This window comes from Hetaerina americana, unplaced genomic scaffold (genome assembly GCF_022747635.1).
Source record: "Hetaerina americana unplaced genomic scaffold, ioHetAmer1.1.p SCAF_10, whole genome shotgun sequence".
Taxonomy (NCBI): Eukaryota; Metazoa; Arthropoda; class Insecta; order Odonata; family Calopterygidae; genus Hetaerina; species Hetaerina americana.
The window spans coordinates 44477374-44495455 of NW_027286070.1; the positions used below are offsets into that span (position 1 = coordinate 44477374).

Sequence of the window (18082 nt, forward strand, 5' to 3'; positions counted from 1 at the left end):
ATATACGAGAAATCCTGGGCACAGGAAAACACTAATCAACACAGTTAAGGCTTGTTTTAATTTCGCTCTATCATTAATTATAATCACTGTATTTACTTATTGGTAACAGCAAATTCATCACTTTTCCTGGAGTATCGCGGACCTATTTTACATCTGTACAGGTGCTATAGCTATTGATTAATATAAAAATTGTTAAGAATATTTTAACGGAAGATTTAACAAAAGATCCAATTTAATATCGTGAATCCCAATTTTTTCTTGATAGAATTGACTTCGCAATTTTGTTTGAAGAAATATGCGCTTAGACGAGAGTCATTTGTAACAATCATGCTCGAAACGTTTGGCAACGGGGCTCGATTTTCATGCTCTGGCATTGGAGAAGACGGAGCAAGTTGTGTTGAAAATTGATGACATCACTCCCAACCTAAGAAAACTGAGTAGGCCCAGTATGTAGTATAATGTAGTATTGTATGTTAAGTTATGATCTCGAATTTGTTTCAGAATATTTTATTCATCAGTTGTCAATCAAATGAGTGATCATTTTGAAAGGATTCTTGTTGGCGTACCTGTATCTAAAGTTTATGTGTGTGATAAGGCGTACAGTGTGTTGGGAATGCAGCTAATCAAGGTACATTTTTAGTATCGTAAAATTATATTTTATTCTAGACTTAAATTTGTTGGCTCAAGGTGTATATTTTTCCTCGTGCATGCCATTGTTTTTCCCGATTTCCACATTTTCAAAGGGTTGTTGTAACCTACGATTTTCCTGTTCATAATATATGTATGTGATAGGCCCGATGTCGTACAATAGCGTTCTACTAATGATTCCAATTACGTGGCTGTAACTGTAATTCCTTGAAGTAAACGAAATATAATATTGTTTCGTGAAAATTATGGGCCTTAGGTTAATCTTTTTAAGGTTCTTTAATTAAATCTATGAGAATTTTCGCATTAGTTTTCGTTCAGAACTATGACCATAACTGTTTTGCTATTATGTGTTGGCTGTTTATTGCCTGTCACAACACCTCGATGTAAATTAGAATCAAATAGTACAAGGCATTACAACTTTTTTACGAAATGTCTGAATTTTTAGATTGGGTCCATCGATTTATCTTCGCGAGACCGTCAATAAACGTGTTCGTTGTTGGATACATTTATTGACCTTTTTTGCCAGTTCTGAATTAAATTGATTTAACCGTGGAAAGGCAATTAAATCAAATAGTCCTCTTTGAATGCAAGATGATGCATCATAAAACCCAAATAAGTCTACGCTGGCTGATAGTACTTTACGTATGAATAGGTTTCTATTTAGAAGTTTTTATTATTTAAATGTCAATATTGATAATGCTCAACATATTTGTTTTCATTATAATAGCTTACTATTAGGCGCTTCAACTTTCCGGAAATGAATAACTTGTAGCCCCTACGAAGGAAGTGTCAAGGTAAACCATAGTTTGTTCATGTTTTATGCTCGCGATATAGATTTGATAGAATAGTGCTAATATATAGCGTCTACTGATACTAATACTCGAATTAGGTGTTACATTCATTTTATCTTTTAAACATTCCGAGTGATTTTAATCAGAATGATTTTTGCTAATTCACCCAGACGTTATTTAGAAATATTTGACTTCGTTTGACATCTATAACTAGTACTTTTTAATGTCTTGATATTTAACTTACATTATCGTCAATCTTTTCCTTTATTTTATTAAGCCTGCTTTATTCGACCTTGACCACGTCCGTCGTATGTATTATTGTGTTTGAGAAAAATTGCGAAAGTCAATGTGAAAATATCTTCTCTCCCCTGCAATAAAGGCGTGTTTATAAATTTTGTGAGACATATTAAACGGTAAAAGCTAGTCTGTTTTCACTGGTAATGATTTCGTCTAAGTTTAGTATGTCAGTTGTTCAGGATTTATTGGGCAAAGTGAAAATTTAAAAAAATGTGTTTGTGGTACCTGAACATTAATCGGCGGTTATTGTTGTTGGTCAATGCTTTAAGATCATGGGTATGTTCTGGGTATTTGATTCTCATTCCATTTAAATTTTATCAACCATCAACATTACGCATTTGGTGTTTCGGACTGAATTTCTACAATTAACAGAAGTTTTGTGAACCGTGAAATATTACTTTCTTGTTGTATTAGTTGATTTGAATAGCCTGTCGAGATGTACTAGGTGGGATCATTTGCAGAACAGAATGTCTTAATAGCTGTTTAGGTGCATATTAGAACGCATAACTCGTTTGTGAGAATTGATAGATATGTAGCCTATTCACTGAGGTGTAGGATGTAATAATACCGTTATTATTTGGTGTTTGGTTGGTCTTAGGCTCCCTAATAATAGATGGGAGTAGTGAAGGCATGACCAGAGGGAATATGATGGGGATTTTCATAATTTAATGAGAAAAGCTCGTTAATTAACCATAGATCTGTAGAGATTTATACATTTTAAATATTACCTGCGTCAATGAATATATGGTTAATTAATTATTTTTCTACTTTTAATATAAAGGTAAATTGCATAAAATCCTAACTAGTTCTGAAGTCGATACATTTACTGCAGGGCTTGTAAATGAATTCTGTTAGGTAGATGATATGCATGAGATATGCAAGCTTTCTCTTCAACTGTCAGCATGCCATGGAAAAATTAAAGTGAAAGGACATTAAATGGTGATCTCAAGAGTTTAAGGGTTGATTACATTTAGGAAGAAATAGCTTTCAATGCCAAACAAATTATATGTGTATAATTCCATGCAGGCTACCATGGGTTGTGGCTGGGTGGTATGGTGTTTGGACACCATCCTCCATCATGTAATTTTGTGTGGATGTACTGTGTTCACTGGATATGTTTCTGGTTGCAATTAGGTGTTTTGGAGTGTTATATGAGAATTTATAATAAAATATTTGGAAATATTATTCCTTTTATAGTTACCCTTACACTTCCAGGCATGATAATATAATTTGCCATTCCATATTAAAGGCAGAATCGTTAATATTATTTTCAGCAAATTTATTTGTAATATAATGCATTTTTCACCAACTTAAATGCAGCCATTAAGGTGGAAGTGTAAACTCATTAACATTGAGTTTTACCAAGTAATATCTAGTCTTAGCCCAAAATTATTGTTTTTAACAATTTCAGAGATAAAATAATTAAAATATTTTGCTGTGGTAAAACTCTGGTTTTTACTGAACATATATTTTGTTCTTTTCTATTAATTGGATTTGCATATAATCTGATCGTGATTTTTGTCGAATTATCTTTAAGCAACTAATAGTATGTGTCTATTTGCGTATCTTTACCAAAATTTTTTAATTAAATATATTAGGTGCTTAAGGCTCTACAATCTAACATTCTATCTAATGTACAGCATACTCTACTTGAAATGCTTTCCAAATGGCACACCAAGTAGGGCTCTGGATGCCTTGGAAAATTTCATCACATCTATTTGAATCTGGGCCCTCAAGGTCGGTAAACTATTCACAACACACACACACACCAATCTGAACCCTCAATTATTTTTTGGCTTGGGTATAAATGTTTCAGTATATATTGTGTGGGGCTTCATCCAGTAAGTGCTATGTGAGATTGCATCATCTCTGAGAAAAAAGTCTAATATTCTGATAATAGTAAAATACAAAGAAATTTAGAGCATTTGGTTATTTAAAATAATCACATCATTGCCTTATTTAGCCCTTGTGAGTTTAGCTTCCCGAATCACTTGGTAGTTGGAACCTGGCCGTATACCATGTTCTTTCAAAATAATTTTTTATAGTCTGAAAGTCATCAGTGGTGAATTTTGCGTTCATAATTAATCTTGTTAGTCAAATGTGATTTTAAACTGTGAATTCCATGGTTCTTTTTACTTAAGTTTAGGCAAATACTAATGCTGGGTTTTTCTCCAGTCATTTCTAAAAAAAATATGATCCTGTTTAACCACTAACCACCTAAGGGATTAGTATATGTCAAAAGCCATTCATCAGCTCTCTGGGTTGTAAGTAGCAGACTAGGTGCATATAGTTTTCACCATACGATGGCTATTTTGGCCAGTAAGTCATGATTTAGGGAAAACAGGATGGAATCAGTCAATATTTTCAAAAATTAGGGAGAAATGGGGAAAAGGGTCAGAGTAAAAAACGTTAAATGAATTTGATATGCAGTCCAGGAGTAAGGAATGGAAATTATGGATTCCCAATGAGGAAGAATTTAGTTAAATAGTCTTATGTAACTTAGTAAACCGTTGACTGTAAACTACCAGGACCTGGCATAACTCAATATTATAGTTTTAAAACCAAATTGAGTTGCATCAGCGGCATGAAAAGATGAGGGATGATCCACAAATAATACCGAATTGACTTCAAGACACCTGGGAGAAATGTCTGACAAAAGGGTGCATATGTTGGTTTGGAAAATAGGGAATGGGAATCCATTAAATGATGGACCACCCTCATAAAAATTTTAACTGTAACCGGGTTGCACCAAATGGTTGATAAGCTTTAGGAATGAAATGATACCATATCTGTCATTCTCCTTTTGCTAAATCGTTTTGATTCATATCTTGTTTTGTTATATTTCAGGACTAGGTTGTAGCCAGAGGGCCAGTTTCCTTGGGGCCTGGATATTCTGTCATCAAGGTAATTTAATCTCTAGTTACCTTAAGTCTTAGGCATCCTTCCTTTGGCAATGTAGATAAACTTTACTTGATGTTGTTCATTAGATAGTTTTTTTCACATATGCTTAATCATAATACTCTCTAAATTGTCACCATGTAAATGTGAAACATCATACTGTTGTAGCTTCTGACAGTCTTTCATGTTGAAATTGTATGCAACTTCCCATCCATACTTCATGATTCTTTTTGTATAAAAATAAAATTATTTCATTGTTCTAGGGCTAAAATGTATGCCAGGGATAAATTATACATTACTATTTATTTCCATGAAATATTTTGATTAGAAAATGTCACCAATTATGGACTTATTTCCGTTTCTGCATGGAAATTTATTCAAGCGAGATTTAATACAGGGTGCATTCCAAAAGTAATGCAATTGAATTTCCTGCACTGCTCCTATAGGTCGGAGTGGGATCGAACCACTAGTAGTAAATGGGGAGACTTAAGCTTTGTCGTGAAACTGGTCTCAGGGCTTTCTAAGCTGTGGAAGCATCAGGACGTCAGTTATTGTAAACCTCTGAGTGCTGTGTCATGAAAGGCCAACTGAGCAGAATTTTCAAATGAACTTTTGCAACATATTGGAAATGAACTTGATTATTTGGACAACTTCGTCACTGGTGATGAAACCTGGGTTTTTGAATACGAGCCAGAAACAAGATGGTGAAACCCTTCAGTGGCACACTGACCAGTTCCAGAAGCCCAAAAAGGCAAGAATGAGCAAATAAAAATTGAAAACAATGCTCATTGTCTTTTTCGACAGTAAAGGAGTGGTCCATTAGGAGTTTGTTCCTCAAGGACAGATAGATAACGCTGCCTAGTACGTGGACATGCTGGAAAGACTCTGAAAAAGGGTGATTAGGATGAGGAAAGACATCTCCTTTACCTGGCAACTCCATCACGACAACGTGCTACAAGTCCGCAAGTTTCTGGCTGCACACCAGGAGCCAAAGCTGCCCCACCCCCCCATATAGTCCTGATTTTGGCCCCGCAGACTTCTTTTTGTTCCCTCAGGTTATGGCTGTCCTTAATAGACCCCATTTTTCGTCCCTAGAAGAGATCCAATCAGCAATGACAAATACCTCGCAAGAGGTTCCTGAAGATGCCTTCAGGGCATATACCGGTCACAACAGAGTCATTGGAAAAAATACGTAGAGGACCAAGCACAGTACTTAGAAGAATTTTAAGTATTTGTGCAAATCTATTAATAAATTACAAAAAAATAATGGCATTACTTTTGGAACACATGCTGTATTTAAAATGTCTTCCAGTGTTTCACTTTTTAATTACTTAATGAACAATAATATCTGAAAATTGAAAGCTGAGAAAATTATAGACAAATATTTCCTGTAAGAAATGTTTAGTTTTATTTTTGATCGCGTGTTGCAGCAATGTACAGCGGTTATCTCAGGACAAATTTTAATTTGAATTTCCCACCAAATTGTAGTTTCACTGGTGGTCATGATTGGCGTTCTTGAAAGCTATAGGCATCTTGTAAACATTCATAACCTCAAAATAGCTGAGATGTTACGTACAAAGGTGGAGTACAATTTAAGAGCCACTATTATCAAAAGTGCTTGGCCTGGGTGTTTGCCCAGTGAAATAGTTCGATTCTTCGGGTACCCCAGATCAACTGTTAACGATATTGTGACTAGCTATAATGCTTAAGAGAAGTCTGTGAAAGCTTTCGCTAACCCAGCGAGGGGAAACACTCAGGTGCTTATATCAGTGGAAATTTTCAAATTTTTGCAAATTTGCAAATGTTGACAAAAATTTGCAAATTACCATCCAATAACCTTGGATGATAACTGTGGCCTTGGGATGACAACATGTCTTTCAACAGGACAGTGCACCTGCTCATACGAGTCATTTAGTCCAAAACTGGTTCTCAGATAACTCTGACCTGTTCTGGCCCATGGAGTTCTGGCCCCTGAATAGGGTGGACTTGAAGCCCACTTGACTATTATGCTTGCAGTGTAGATGCAAGAGTTACTATTAAGATGAGGCACCCTAATGTCACATCTTTACACACCGCTATCATAGCAGCATTTGCGAATATGGCCAGTACTGTTTTAAAGAGTACGTGTGATTGATTCAGGACAAGATTGTAAGTGGTAATTGCAGCTGAACGGGGCTACATTGAGCTGAAGGGGGTTACATACTCTTGACAGATATCGCTACTTGTATGTAAAAGGATTCTCATTTTCAACGTATTTTTTGTACTACATTAGCTTTTAAACAAAAGTTTTATTAATCCAGATTTAACTGCTGTACCGTATAATCCATTTTGTGGTGAAAATAACTGTTTGATTCATTGAATAGCTCCAGAAATAGTCTGATATGTCAATGGCATAATTCTAAAAGAAACATTTGCTCGTGTATTTTACTTCAAAGTGAAAAATATTCTTTTTTATGACTTCTCTAAAATTTTATTGTAGAATATAATCTCACTATGGTAGATGTTGATGACACTATGTAGCTTGTGCCCTGAAACATAAATTTGAATGGAAAATAAACTACAATGATATTATGCAAAAACTTTACTTTTGTGGCAGGAAATTCTTTAATTTCCGTAATGGTATTAGGGTACGCCTTCTAAATTCTTCAATGTATTGCTCTGGGTAGAATCTGCTGCTGACGAGTTGAAACTATTATCGGAGGAGAGGAAGATTAACTTTGGAGGGATGTTTCGATGTGCTGGAGTAAAAATATATTTTTCACATTTCCATGCAAAGATTTTTCCATTCATGCATTCATCAATTTGTAGGGCATAGTGGCTCATATGATTTATTACACACTCCATTTGTTTGGACACCACTTCCACACATCTATTATGGCATTTTTTTAGAATCAACTGGTAGCCTGTCTTCATCTTCAACTGAAAAATTTAGGTCATTAGTCATTTTCATCTCAGTGATCACAAATGCCAAACTTGCCCTTCACTATTATTTCTTATTCTGTCATCACTCCCAAAAGGAACCTTTTCAACTTGAGCTATTGTAAAGATCTTTCCTTCGTAATGGCCAGAGTTGATAACGGAAGCTTGCATGGTAATTTGACCTTGAGTTGTTGTGGACACTAACATGTTTTATCATCTGAGTGCTTGTACCATGTGCAGCAATCCAATGTTGTGGTCTGACATTTCAAAGTACAAATAAAGGTGATGAAAGACAAAAGTAATTTCATTTTGAAAGTGAAGGATATTAAATTGTCTTTTACAAAGCTTATTTCCTAGGAATGCCCCGGAAGAATTTTGTTTTCATGCTCTGATGGTGCTAATCAAGCTAATAAAGCCATATAATGCCTTCTTTATTGTAGTGTCTTCACAAATATGTAATATCGGCTATAATGTATCAGTGGATGACAACTGGTCAAGGTTCTGGATTGGATTCAGACTTATCATGAAAGTAACCCCTGGCAATGTGAAAACATTATTCACAAAATGATTGCACATACAAGAGTCAAATATGAAATCATTTCATCTTGGAAAAATTGTGATAAAAAAAAGGCTTGTAGGAACCAAGCAGTGAGTGTTTGAATGATTTCAACACTGAACATAATTTAACAAGATTGAAAATAAGGGGAAATGTCGAAGCCTTTTGTTTGTAAGCCAATGGGTTGTTTTTTTTTTACAGGTAGAGAGAGTGTATTGTAACTTTTGCTTGAAGAATACACTAAATTCACCTAGTATAGTTTCAACCTATGAATAGTAAAATGAGTATCAATTACAATGTATGTTACGGAGATATGGTTACAATTATGTTGAAACATGTGCATGGTTTTTTTTACAAAGATTAGAGATATGTAAATCAAGATAGGTGGAAGAGTCACCATTGTTATAAGACACTATTTTCCAAGTTCCAAATAATACAGATTGCTTCTTTTGACATATACAAGTTAGTGCATGCTAGGTTGTACATGGATTTAGGTATTTACTCATAAATAGTTGTGGAATTCACCCCAACTATATTTTTATATGAGTGTATTGTTTTAGTATCTACTGATTAAGAAATGAATCTAGCATTTAAAGTTTTTAATGGAAGCACACAATACAACAGCACAATATTACATTTCCTAGGCTCTCCTTCAAACTGCAACCTGACATGTGATGCTGCCAATAAACCTCTCAAATTCGGCATACTTCTATTCTTCCTTTATTCTGTCCAGCATCTATATCCCATCCCCTTCCTTGGCTATCTAAATTCCCTCTATCCCAGTCTTCAACCTTGCCTTACTAATCAAAATGCTCAGCATCCATTTTACCTGCCTCCTCTAGAGTTCTCTAAATAATCCCCTCTCTTCGTCCTTGTTTGTTTTCCTTTCCATACATTTAATCTTTTCAATTCTTCTCTGCATCCACATTTCAAAAACCTTACAATTCATCTAATTGTCTTGCTTCAACAATCATTTTTCTGTGCTGTATAAAATTATGCTCCTCAACTTTGACCATTTTGATTCAAAACACTGAGTAAACTTCAACCTGCTCTATGAACTACTATTTTAATATTTGATTTTGCTTTCCTCTTTCAATAAAATGGCTAAACCATAGTTTTGCTTAGATTGATTCTCAGCCCTTGCCTATTGCACTGACTTTCCTATGTGCTGAGTAATGCTTGCAACCCCTTGACAGACTGGCAAACTAAAGCTTGATAATCCACAAATGTCCCTGATTTAATGGATAATACACCACCTTACCTCAGATTTTCATTCCTATCTACAATTCTTCACATTCCTCTTCAACCATTTCCTCCGCTTACGTTGAAAAGTACAGATGATAATGGACATCCCTGGCGTGCTCCTTTGTAACACTGACCATCCGGACTCTCCATCAGCCATTCCCACCTGAGCAGTCTCAGACATGTACAGGTTGCAGATAAATGTCCCATCCCTCCATTCCATTTTAAATATTCCCAATTACTCTGGGAAATGCCTCTTTGAAATCTATAGAACGGATGAATACATCATGAATGTATTCCATGTTCCTCTCTATTATTGACTGCATTACTGCTATGGCATGATGGATACCTCTCCCTTCCCTGAAAATTTGATCATCCATAGTCATTTACCCTGCTCTCCATCCCTTTATTGTTGATCCAGAGAATCACTTAGGCTTCTAGAAAAATCAAACTTATTTTTCTGTAGTTCTCATGGCTTCATTACCTTTTTTAGAAATATGAACTAACACCAATCTGACAAATTTCCTCCCTCTTAAATGCTGGAAATTAGAACATAAAAAATCTTTCTTTCATGTTTTCTTAAACTTTTAAGTAGTTCTGGCAAAATGTTGTTTAAACCCACAGACTTTGGTTTCATTTCCATTGATGCTCTTTCTATCTTGCTGTCAAGTATCTAGATCTAAACTATCCTCATGTAAGCTCTATTTTTTTTCTTTGTCTAAACTTGACGGCATAATGTCTTTTTCTATTTGTCTAAAAAATATTTCCTGATTCAGTTGAGAATTTTCCTGATTTATCTTTGATTAGCATTGATTTTTCCTACTTACTTTCTGATAGTGCTTTCACCTTCTTGTATGGTGTACCAATTTAACTCTTTCTTTATAAAATTTTCATATCCTTGTACTGTGACTTTCATCATGAATTCTTTGCCCTCTTAGTTTACCCCCTTTTTATCAATCAACTCTATACTTTCTTCTCCCTATCTATGTGTTTATGTTCTTCCATTTCCTTCTCTTATATATCTTGGTAATCATCTCATATGTTATTAATCATTTTCTTCTTCTTGTCCCTTTTAATAACTTTATACTTTAGTTTGTGGCCTTTGTTGACTGTTTTTTGATATGTTCTCACTTTTCTTTTACTGCCTTTTACTTCGTTAATGATTTTTTCTACAGCCTGCTGATTATCCTTTCTTATCATTTCAGTTAATACTTATACATTCTATTTCCTCTGCCACCGTCCCTATTTTATAATTTTGAATCTGACACTACACTTCATTATTACTAAATTATGATCTGAATCTGCATCCTCCCCCAGGAAATCAAATTAATCATACTGTTTATAGCTCTGTGCCTAACCATAATCTAGTACAACTAATCTCTGGGCATTTTCCTTGCATACCTATGCTAATTGTGGCATTTCATTATGATTAAACCCTATTTCTTGCAGAACTCTATTGGTTCCTCCTTGTGGTCAATCCTTGTTCCTAAACCATAATCCACTACCTCACTCATAACTCTTCCTTTGTTTACCACTTCTTTCCAATCTCCAATCAATATGAAATAATTCCTTCCAAGTGCAATGATGTCATGTAACGATCATAAACCCTGTTGACTTCTTCCTCCGTGTAATTGGTTGTGGCATGTAGACCTGAACAATGACCAAGTTCGTTGGTTATACTTTTATTTATAGTGATGATATTGTATCAGCTGCTTGCTATGTTTCTTCCTACCGTATTGTTCAACATTATTGCCAAACATTGCTGGCTCTCTTCTTCTATGCTTGCTTTTACTCTACAACTATTGCTAAAGTAATCTCTGCTATTCTCCCATATCACTTTGCCAAGAACTGAAATATCTTTATTTCCTCTTTCCATCTCTCACTTTATATTCTCTAATTTTGCTTTTTCCTTAGCATCTCCTAATATTCCAAGTCCCTATTGTATTTATTTCAATCCTCTTCTGTGTCTTCTGCTACTGCTGTTGATTATGCTCGGCAGATTTTCATGATATGACGACCTTAGAAGCCCTTCTTCTCCCACTGTCTAGCTTTACACATGGCCTAGTGGGCTAGTAGTATTTAGGGAAGGCGACCAAAAACTGAGGTCATATGAGCCATTAGGGATGGACTGGAAAGGATGAAGGGTGGAGATAAAACCGGCGTTGGCATAGCCTACTCTTGACGAAAGGTGCCAAGGGGTCCACAGTTCAACGTCCCATCTGATGCATGGCATACTCACTCAAAGTGCCCTCCACAAAGCACCTCAAGTAGTTATCGAGATACCACTGAAAAATATTCAACACCTCTGGGTTTCAAACCCAGGCCTCTGGGTGGTAAGCCAGTATGATAGCCACCGCACCATCTCAATCCACGCCATATCCCATAGTTGCCAAAACTCATGCTATTATCTTTGTGTAACATAGTCATATAGGTAATTCAATATAGGTGGCTTCCCATCACCTTCCTTAATAGTGCTATTAACATGACACCATCACTAAAATGGCCAACCCACTGGGGTCAAATTATTTTGAAGCCTTCACTGTGGAACGGAAGCCACATTCTTTGGCCTTGTTCCTACCTTTCGACCTATCTACTTTGGGTGAATCCCACTGGAGAAGTTATCATTGCTCCTATTGGTAAAGCTCTAGGGATCATCAGGACACAGAAGCCCTTATACCACATAGGCCATGAGGAGGAAAATGAGTTTATATATGAGTACAATAAAACTATAATAATTTGTTGAACACACTATACTTAGGGATCATAATACACAGTTTGAACTTTTTATTTTATTATGAATTTTTTTATATATCTGGAGACAGGTTCAGGACAAGTGGAGGTTTATCCATGAAAAACCTATATTATTAACCCCATTGATTGCTGCATAGTATTGTTTGAAAAGGTATACAGAGAGTTAAAAACATTTGATTTTTATTATATTTTTCTTGATTTTATTAGGGTTAGTGCCTCTTTCCCTTGCGTCTTAAAAGTGAATGCCACTCACGAAATTACTATAGTAAACTTAATTTTTTCAAACTTACATTGTGGTACTTCCATGTGCAAATGAAAGTAACTTAATACATACATATATTCCATAGAACTATTTTCCCTCCCAATGTTATGACTTAATCTACCACTTTGAACTTTGAAATACCTGTTGATAATACCCTGGTTTAGAATATAATTGCTTTCGTAGACTGTGTTAAATTTCTTTCATTTACTGCATGTGAAGCGTTTGCTTTGCTTATAAAATTTGCTGGGAAAATGTATAAGTAGCATTGGGTGAATTTATATTCATGAAAGGGAGAAGAAACAGTGGCTTTGTATTGAGAATACTATTGAATATGCAAAGTTGTTGTATTGGTGTTTGATTTGAAATTTGTTTTAGATGGCGGAAGTGGATCCAGAAACTCTTTTGGAATGGCTGAGTATGGGACAGGGAGAGGAGAGAGACATGCAGTTGATTGCATTGGAACAGCTTTGCATGTTGCTGCTCATGTCTGACAATGTGGATCGGTGTTTTGAGAGGTATTGGATTTGTTTGCTTCATAATCGTCTTTAGAAATGTAATACGTAGGCCTGGTTTAGGTTTTTGTTAGTTATTTTAAGTGTGGTTTTAAGGTTGTCTAATCACTGAAGTCACTTTTCACTGCAAATTAGACAAAGAGAAATACAGTCATGCAACATGATATCCATGCTGTAAATATAACGGTAAAAATTCTTAATGTAGTTTGTAGCTTTGATGGCACCATGCTCATCTCTAAAGTTGACTGTGTGTGATTCACTCAATAGGAGCCATTAATGATGGAGTAAAATGTTTCCAGAAAGTTGGTAGCTATATTAAATACCTTAAATTTTATTCAAGCTGCAACTGCATCATGGTACTCTTCTTCACCTGTGAAAAATGTGGTTAAATCACAAATGAGCAAGTGTCGGAACATAACTTAATAAAAAATAATATTTGGACAGTTTAAATTGATGCTAGATTTCACACACACATGAGATTGGCACTCGGTCGATTTTAATTTTAAAATTTGTCACTTTATGACACCTGTTAGTAGATATAGATGGGTTGATAATACATTAATACAAATTAAACATTGTAAAATTATTATGTACAAATCCAAGAAAGTTCATCATTCAGCAGTGAGATGGGAAGATAATATGAGTTCCCAAGTGCACTTTTAATCTTTGTTCTTCTTAGCATCCCTTGCCATACTTGTTGGTTGTTGAGAGAAACTGTTAAAATTGCAAAAATTTAGGCAGTTGTTCATGCTGTATGTGAAAATTAAGGTCCAAGCAAGGGGTTTTATGCTAAAGCATTATTTTGTACTGTGTTCAGTGGGTATTCACCAATTCTTCATTTTTATTTCAGTTGTCCTCCACGTGCCTTTCTGCCAGCTCTCTGTCGTATATTCCTTGATGAGTGTGCTCCAGACAATGTCCTAGAAGTAACAGCTCGTGCAATTACATACTACCTTGATGTCTCAGCTGAATGCACTAGAAGGATAATAGCTACTGATGGTGCTGTCAAAGCCATATGCAATCGTTTGGTTGTGGCTGAGCTTGCATCTCGTACATCAAAGGATCTTGCAGAACAATGCATTAAGGTTTGTTTTTGTGAATAGGAGGCAATGTTTTTTTTGTCATGTTTGCAGTTATGCTAAGGAATATTGGCTGTAATAATGAATTGCATAGTTCAATGCATGATCATAAAATGAATGTGAAGTTCGTGAACCCATATTAAAGCAACAGCCTACCATATTGATTTACAATATCCCAGTTACACCTAAGGAACTATTTTATTATTTATAACCCAGGGGTGTTGTGCTGGAACTAGCAATTACTTATCTTTACTTGAATCTTTTAAACCAAAAAAATGCTTCCAAGGAACCTTTTAATTTATGATGTATATATTTACTCCTATTACATTACATTAAATCTCAGATATCAGAAGAATGAAAAGTGCACAATTTTATATATTAAAGCGCTCAGCAGTATTATATATGTATTTACATTCTTGTAATATTTGTTGGAATCAATAGATCTGTTAAAACATTTTGATGAAACCTCTATTTGTGTTAGGTGTTAGAGCTGATCTGTACCCGAGAAGCTGGAGCTGTGTTTGAATCTGGAGGTCTTGGATGTGTACTTTCATTTGTAAGAGAAAATGGGTGGCGTGCACACAAGGATACCTTGCATTCAGCAATGGCTGTGGTGTCCAGGCTGTGTACCAAGGTTGAACCACAAGATACATCTCTACCTCCATGTGTTGAATCTCTATCTACCTTGCTGAAGCATGAAGACTCTCACGTGAGTGATAAGAAAATTGTGTGTTGTTTAAATCATTGGGAAAAATGGAAAAACGTATATTCTAACATGATTCCTAAGTGGTCGTGGAATTTAAAAACTGTGGTTTATGAATGGTGTGACTTGATTGCTGCTTTGATCTGATGCATATCAAAGAAAAAGCTTAAAAATCCTTACAACAAAGAAAGATAGCAGACTATTTGGAATATAGCAAATATAGCTAATGTATATACATTAGGTGTTCTCGTACTATGAAAAACATGAAGGAAAATGATGGATTGAATGCTTTCGAATTATTCTTGCACTTTCTCTGATATTATAATCCGGTTATTGTTATGCATTTCTTTTTAATGTGAAAGTTTGAGAAAAAGAGTATGAGGTGGGTGTATAAAATTCTGTTGGAAATTTCCCTTCACTCTTTCAGTGACTTTTGGAAAAGCAAAGGCATACAGGTTAAAGCTACTCATATAATAGCTCTAGACCATGCATTTAATTCGAAAATATACATCCTAATAATAATATCTCATATTGAAGTTGTTGTACAGAGTTTTGGTGGGACCAAGTGCTGTTTGTTTGTTGATCAGAGGTGTTCATAGAGAAGTCTGTTAATGGAAAGTTTTACTTTACTTGAAGTCCATGAGAATGACTGCTTTTTCTATCAAAATGCACCTCTTCTCTTTTATGGACAGTTTCAAATCCATGTAACATATTTAGCAAAATCTTTCATGAATTGTTAAACACCAAAAATAATGCCAACTAAACTGAAACTCCATAGTTACATTGAAATAGGGAAAAGTGTCTGAGTGTTTGACTGCTATTTTTGGACACTCTATATTTTGTTAGTTCTTTTGCTTTGATATTTAATCAATAGCTGTCTACTCAGCTATTCAGACTTGATATCAAGTGGAAAAGTGTTACGATCAGTTATTCATTCCCTGCTAAACATCCTTCTTATACTGCACATGTAATAATCAACAGTTTTCCTATCTCTATCATCATAGCATGGATACATTAAGAAATCAACCTTTCTGTTAAGAGGAGTCATACCTATGAAAAGAGTCTTTAATGGGAGAGAATCAGTAATATTGGAATAATTCTCTGAAGGTGTAGCTTTATTGTTTACCAAATTACCAAAAAGTTCTTTTTAACTCCCGAAATTGGCATCTTTGCATTTCAAATTATTTGTTTTCAATTCAATTGTTAATATGATTGAAATGGGCAGCTGCAATATTCCAGTTCATTTATTCCATTCCAGTTAATTCCATTCATCTGTGTGACTGCAGTTTGCCAGTATAACATTTATCTGTGGGTATTACCAAATTGCATGCTATATTTCAGGTGTCAGATGGGGCACTGCGCTGCTTTGCTTCCCTTGCTGACCGTTTCACTCGCAGAGGCGTTGACCCAGCACCATTAGCAGAGCATGGTTTGGTGAACGAGCTCTTAACTAGACTATCAAATGCTGCTGGACCAACTACAGCTACTGGAGCTGCACCTGGTATGTACTTGACAATGTAACAATTTGTGGGGAATCTGTGCTTTTTACTTGAAAATATATAATTGATTTATGTACATTATGATTGAGAATCTATATGCTACAGTATGTGGTTTCAAACTTCTTTACATTAGAAATGTGAAGATAATAGAATTGTCTATTTTTGCAGGAACTCCAGGTGTCAATACATCTACAACCACTTCAGAGACAAAGTCATGTGCATCAGTTTCCACTATAATTAGCTTGCTTTCCACTTTATGCAGAGGATCTCCAACAATAACCCATGTATGCATATTTTGTATAATTCTTACTCAAGTCTCATATTCCTTGTGCATTTTAATTTCAGCATTTAGATAGATAGATAGATAGATAGATAGTTTTATTCGCCATAGAACAATACATAATTGTATGGGCTTCGTCAAAAATTCAATTACATCAATTGTATACAGGTTCTTAGGAATAATAATGTACATGACATATGTGAGTATTAAGGATTTAAAAAAGTTGATTTTCCTACATTGGCTCTTTCTGTGTACTCTTGGACGCTATAAAAAACATTATTTAAAAAGAAATGTTTTAACATTTTTTTGAATTTATTTTCTTGGGGGAGTATTCGTTTTAACTCTTCAGGAAGCCGATTAAACAGTAGTCTTCCTGAAACCTCTGGGGTTTTTTTTAGTACTGCTACTCTGTAATGGCCATTATGAAGATTTTCCTTGCCCCTGGTGTCGTACTTGTGAACGTCCCTATTTCTGATCAGTGAAGGTGTTTTCGTGCAGGCATACAATATCATATTATACATATATATACTGGGAATGGTCATGATTTTGTGACATTTGAAATACTCCCTGCAGGATTTTCTTGCATTTAGTTTAAATATAACCCTTAACGCACGTTTTTGAAGTGTGAGTATTCTATTGATGTTTCCATGTGCTGAACTCCCCCAGCAGACAATGCCATATCGAGCTATGGACTCAAATATACCATGATATACTGGGATTAATACTTCTGTATTACAATAGTTGGCAAGATTTTTTAAAAGGAATAGGGCTGAACATAATTTTTTACTACATTTTTCCATTTGAAACCTCCAGCTTAACTTGTTGTCTATTTCTAAACCCAATAAAGTGGTATGTTCTAACTCAGAAATCAATTGGTTTTCTATTTCTACAGAAATATTTGACTGAAGGTCTCTATTACTAAATACCAAGTAAACTGTTTTTCTTGCATTTAGTTGTAAATTATTTACATGCGGCCATTGAGCGACTGAATTCGCCATAGCATACATGTCTATTTCTAATTGAGATGATTTAGTATGACCTGCTATTAGACTTATGTCATCTGCATAGAGCACCACGTTATTATTCTCTGGAGAGATTATAGCTTTTTCAATGTCGTTCACATACACCAGGAAAAGTAAAGGCCCTAATACAGAACCTTGTGGAACACCATATTTAATTTAAATGAGATAGAATGTTAACACCTTGATCAAGTCAGTGATTTAACGGTTGATAGTTCATTCATAATCTCTCAATTGAGTCCCAGGCATTAATTGCATAGCAAAGAAAATAGAGGTCAGATGTCCTGAGAAACTAAAACAAAAACATTAAGTTGATTTCACACTCTGAAATGGCTGATCATTGATATCAAAATTCAAAATTAACAAAAGGGTCTAATTCCATTTAATTATTACTAATATTGTATAGTTTATATTATTGAGAAAGGGCTATAAAAATAAATTTAAACTTTCTGACATTTAGGTGAATTCTGTTATTTTTCGGTGGAAACATTTTACAATTGCATTCATTTTTACTACAGGATCTGCTGAGGTCAGAACTTCCTGATGCAATTGAGAAGGCTTTGAAAGGTGATGAAAGGTAAGAATTTTTTAATATATTTAATAATGTATTGCATCAAGAAGTAAAC

At 34.9% G+C, this 18082-nt stretch overlaps 1 protein-coding gene across 9 annotated transcripts in view; it reads left to right on the forward strand.

Annotated features, from left to right (window-relative positions):
• The first annotated feature begins 411 nt into the window (after nucleotides 1–411).
• Nucleotides 412–18082, forward strand: part of Ufd4 (ubiquitin fusion-degradation 4-like) — a 95894-nt gene continuing 78223 nt past the window's right edge. For 8 of the 9 annotated variants that reach the window (XM_071598592.1, XM_071598589.1, XM_071598593.1 and 5 more), the window contains exons 1-8: nucleotides 412–628; nucleotides 4584–4640; nucleotides 12740–12879; nucleotides 13727–13961; nucleotides 14437–14664; nucleotides 16000–16159; nucleotides 16326–16441; nucleotides 17975–18033. In XM_071598592.1, the coding sequence (XP_071454693.1) occupies nucleotides 12740–12879; nucleotides 13727–13961; nucleotides 14437–14664; nucleotides 16000–16159; nucleotides 16326–16441; nucleotides 17975–18033 (938 nt within the window). In that variant the 5' untranslated portion in view covers nucleotides 412–628; nucleotides 4584–4640. Of the gene's footprint in view, nucleotides 629–1427; nucleotides 1443–4583; nucleotides 4641–12739; nucleotides 12880–13726; nucleotides 13962–14436; nucleotides 14665–15999; nucleotides 16160–16325; nucleotides 16442–17974; nucleotides 18034–18082 lie in introns of those variants that run through there. The other variant, XM_071598590.1, reaches the window with a different exon arrangement.